The sequence below is a fragment of the Helianthus annuus genome, chromosome 11 (genome assembly GCF_002127325.2).
Source record: "Helianthus annuus cultivar XRQ/B chromosome 11, HanXRQr2.0-SUNRISE, whole genome shotgun sequence".
Classification (NCBI taxonomy): domain Eukaryota; kingdom Viridiplantae; phylum Streptophyta; class Magnoliopsida; order Asterales; family Asteraceae; genus Helianthus; species Helianthus annuus.
In genome coordinates this window covers 177,814,560-177,819,713 of record NC_035443.2, presented here as the reverse complement: position 1 = coordinate 177,819,713, position 5,154 = coordinate 177,814,560, and the positions used below count along the sequence as shown (strand labels likewise).

At 36.1% G+C, this 5,154-nt stretch overlaps 1 protein-coding gene across 1 annotated transcript; it reads right to left on the bottom strand.

Moving 5' to 3' along the window:
• Window positions 1-946: 946 nt before the first annotated feature.
• LOC110888871 (protein FAR1-RELATED SEQUENCE 5-like) lies at window positions 947-4,453 on the bottom strand. Its single transcript, XM_022136370.1, has 6 exons — window positions 4,420-4,453; window positions 2,817-3,627; window positions 2,444-2,702; window positions 1,771-2,337; window positions 1,170-1,692; window positions 947-1,101 (listed from the first exon to the last, which is right to left on the bottom strand). Exons 1-6 carry the CDS (start codon window positions 4,451-4,453, stop codon window positions 947-949), a joined length of 2,349 nt encoding a protein of 782 aa, XP_021992062.1.
• Window positions 4,454-5,154: the final 701 nt, after the last annotated feature.

The window sequence follows — 5,154 nt, the reverse complement described above, 5'->3', positions numbered from 1 at the left end:
GAAGAGGCTTGATGCGGTTGCGTATGATACTATCCTGGCAAGGTTGGATAGTAACTAGGTATTCGGACAAGTGACATGACGTGGGTGTTTTAGACTTTATCTTGTTAAACATATATCATCGTACTTTAGTTTTTGTTTGATGGGTTGTCTTGGTAGTTAATACGTAAACTTATTTTGTTTTGGTTTGATGGGTTATGTCTGATAGATATAAAACGCAGCCTTATTTTGTTTTGATATGATGGGTTGGCTTGATTTTGTAAAACACATTCGATATACGTCTTTTGACTGCCGTGTTGCATCTCTAACCAGTTACATAATCTTATGGTGGAAAACTGGATTAGAAAAAATACATGGTTGATTATATAGTTTGTAAAAACATCAGAAAAACGTGTATCCTAAGCATAAAACACATAACCGAAAAAAATAACAACAAATTTAAAGTCCGTATATAACAGCTTGGATACAATGAAAGACATCCAGATCTTAAAAAAAAAGTAATTTTTTTTGTGGATTGAGAGGCATAAAGGGTGATACTTAGATTGTAAAAAAAACAGTATAACACATTCCGCCAAGCCATTAAAACCACAGTTTTGATAGCATAATAACTTATTGATTTCCAACCTAACGCGACTATTTTGTTCAGCTAACATGTTGGTAAGTATGTAAATTTCTTTCTCATTAACGATTTAACAAAAAAAAGTCCAGAACCAAAAAATACAAAACTCGCAAAATGCTATCAACTCTAACAGACAAACAAACCGAAAACCAAAATACGTGTTCATAATTAAAAACCCAGACAACGTTACTATTATCAATCAAAACGCACAAAAATGACAAAACGTTCAAACAGACAAATCACCAAGCATAAAGAAGTAAAAACCCCACAACGAAAAACCAAAACACATATGTTCAGAAAAAAAGAAAATTCTTATATAAAAAAACTCGACTACTCCAGCATCTGTTCGTCATCTGCATCTTCAGCTGTTTCTGATGTGTAAAACACATCATCCCCATCATCTGAGCTAGTTCCAGCATCTCCATCAGTATCTTCTGCGTCTTCAGCACCAACATCAGCCTTCTTTGAAGTGCTTGCATCCTTTTCTTTCACATTATATTTTCCGCATGTGCGATTATTGTGACCAAATTTCTAACATTTGAACATCGCCTACGTTTCTTCCCAGCTTGACTTATAGCTTGCTCCTTTTTAGATTTCATGCGTTTATGTGATCCACAGCCCTTAAACCTAGTACCAATAGGAACACGAATAGTCGCCGTTTCCGTAGGAGCAACACCAAGTAGTTCGGCAAACCTATTACGTCTTGACTTAGGAGGGGCGTCAAACTGAGCGTCATCAGCAACTGACATAAACTGCTTGATGTGGTCACGAAAATTACACATCTCGTCAAACTTGGATACCAACTTATTTATAACATACTCGGTTACATTACTAATCTCACGAATGCACTGGTTGACCTCAACGCTCCGATCTGGATCGCCCCCATCAGTAAGGATGGACCCGGGTGAACTATTTGGAAATGCTTCGCGAGTCCACCGCCTCAAAATATATTGTCTAGGAAACTCCCTTACATCTAGAATCCTCAAAACACAAAAAACATGACTGCACAATAGCCCAAACTGCTCAAACCTGTTACAGCTGCATTTAACTGTAACGTCCTCCTCACGTATCATGACCTAAACATGAATATAACACATTAAAAGCAACTATGTGTTACCTGATAAAAAATTAATTTAAGAAAAACACAATGTTACCTCATAAAATGCAGTTGTTGGCTGATCTAGATCCTTGACATAAAACTTGATAAAATCAGCAATATGCTCTAATCTGACGCTAGCACACCGGTGAATACCGTGTTGAATTTCCAATTGAACATCAAAAAAAATCGTTCTGGTATATGTCTCGGATGCTTGTTTCTCAAGAACAAAATCAGGATTCCATATATCGGGCGAAGTATAACGGGTATCATGGTCGTTCTTACGGTGCTCGTGCCTTTGGGCCTCAACAGCCGTGTCAAAGTGGCTGAGAAACTCCACCAAAGTACACATGGGATTGCATATCTTACCAAAGAAATGGTTCTCGCTTTCGGATCGGGAAGACGTGCGCATAAGACCCGACATTTCTTCTTCACGATAATACGCTGGGATCCATGACTGACGAAGCCCATATATATATATGAGCCATTCGTGGTCGGATAAGTTAAACTCATTTAATACAGCCGCCCATTCGGTCTCAAAGGCTTCAGGCAATAAAGAATCCGTCCAGACAATTGCAGACAACCTTTTCCTGAAATCGGTGTTTGCGCAAATAGTTGGTCCAACCTGTGCAAGTATCAGTATCGTCAAAAAATAAAACAAACTAAAACCTCAAAACACATCACATAAACATAACCATAAATAAAGAAGCCTTAAACAGAAAATACAACACCTTTGTGGTAAGTTTATCCATGATATGCCACATGCATAACCGATGCCTTGAATCAGGCCAAACATCCTCAATAGCCCTCTTCATCGCAGGGTCTTGGTCAGTAACAATTACTCGTGGTGCATATCCAAATGCGTCCTTAAACACATTAAGTAGCCAACTATATGTCTCAGCTGTTTCGGAACCAATAATAGAAGCACCAAGTGTGACATTCCGATTGTGATTGTCAATCCCAGTGAAAGGGACGAACATCATGTTATACCTAATAAAACACGAAACAAAAAAAAAAAAGCTAAGACACACATTTGACGGGTAAAGCTACTAAATATATAAGCTAAAACACAATGGGACAGAAATATATTAATCTTGTACTTACTTGTTTCGCTTGTACGTGGCATCAAAGGACACAACATCACCGAACATATAAAAATTTCTTTTCATGTCCTCATCAGCCCAGAACAGACACTTCAAAACACCTTCCTCAGTAGTTTGGTATTCACACGTAAAATTAGGTAAAAACTCTTTTTTCCTAGTTAGCCGCTTGACAAGCATCTCGGCATCAAACTCACCAATAAACACATTGAGTTCTTTTTTAAAATTTTTGAAGTCACATTTGGTCGCCCCGACATTATCAAAACCACCACACAGCTCCTTCATGCTGTTGAATGCTCGAACCGGTCCAATATTCAAGTTGGACATCTTCTTTATCATATCCTCGTGCGAACGGGTGAGGCTTCTATTTTCCCTGAGAAAGTGGAGATCTTCTTCATGCACGAAAGCGTGGTTGTGCGCCTCTGTAAAGTAGTATAACACATACTTCTTATCATCGTTCAACTTTATTCGAAACTCCGCTTGGCAACCAGTCCTCTTTGATGGTACCCTACGTACCCATCTATTAGGAGGCTGATCGGATAAAGTGTCAACAGGTTTAAAAACTTTATGGCCCTCTTTTGAGCATACAAAATACTTATTTACTGTAACACCATGATTTGAATGCTCCGTTCCCTTCCTTACAGTCCAGCCACCCGCCTGTGCATATGCTTTGTAGAAATTGTAGGCAGCATCTACCGTGTCAAAAACCATGCCAACGACTGGAGTCATCGAGGGTGGTGAGTTTGGAGTGTATGTCTTTTTTCCCGAACTCGGGGAAACATGTTCTACGCCACGTGGTTGATAACTGGGGCCGTCTGACAAAAAAACAAAAATATAAAAACAAAAAAAAGGTAGAAAATTAAATAACAAACACACAAAAAGTAAGTAAAACACATGGATAAAAAAACAACACTTGGCAGGTAGTATAACACACGAGAATTAATAAAAACAAAATACCACAGTCAAAATAACAAAAATACACTACACCATGATAAATTAAAAACACACGTTGGACATATACACACATGTAAAACTCAGAAAACAATATTTACCTCGTAAAACTGGGTGTAAAACACATCGTAAAACGCACATGTGTATCAGGCAAAAAAAAACATATTAAAACACATAAAACACATATATGAACATCTAAGGGAACACCTACAAAAACACAACGTATACATAACAAACATGCCATAATGGTAAACTACATGAGATAATTGTCTAAAACATGCCCATGAAGAACATTCTGAATTTGAATGTATTACAACCAATAAAACACAACATGTTACACTGACTAATATTAAAACACAATGGTATGAGCCTGTTTACTGGTAAAACACTATGACAAGAATCGAACAACAAATAGTAACAACATGATGTCAACAAAAATCATCCCCCATACTCAATGACAAATACATTAACAATAATAATTAAAACAACTCTAAATATTAAAACACAATGGTATGAGCCTGTTTACTGGTAAAACACTATGACAAGAACTCGAACAACAAATTGATTGTTATGTAAAATCTAAAGTTGGTAAAACAAATCAACAAGAGAACTTCGACTTTTAGAGACTTGCAGAATCAAAAAAAAAAAAACATTACCATCACCGCAATCAACAATAGCATTTGACGCCATAATACTGATCAGTAGAAGTTGTTGTGACCGAGAATATGGATATACGCATGAATCGCTGGGTTGAATGATATATGGTGAAACCGACGTTGATAATATAATAAGATATTCAGTTTCCATAAAAATTGGTTAGTTAGTTATGTTATAATAAAATACATAATTAAAATAAAATAATGAAATTACCCTAATACCCTTTTTATGAAAACCTAGGATTGCCACATGTCACATGTAGGAGGCTTCCTACACTTTGTAGGAAAACAAGGCTTTGTAGCCAACTCCTTCCCCTATATATATATATATATATATTAGGAGTTGTTTTATAATAGAGTTGTCCCACTGAGTATAGGTTTATTTGGGCGTGCATCTACATTAGATTATAGAATCATTTAGGAGAACATAAAAAGAGGACTCGATGGAATAAAAGACACACAAGGATTTTCAAAATTAACACGTCAAATTAATGCCGCTTTATAGTGTATTTTGTTTTATATTTTAAAAAGAATGTAATATTCTATTATTAATGGATTGAAATATTGAATTCTGACTACTTATACACGTATAAGTGATACATCAGCCCTAGAACAAATGGGGTGTTACATAAATAAACATATTTCAACTAGCTAATTAAAAATTTATGTAATACAACTCTTTCTAGATGTCATTTTTTTTATAGATTAAAAGTTTGGAATTAACATCTTCGGTAC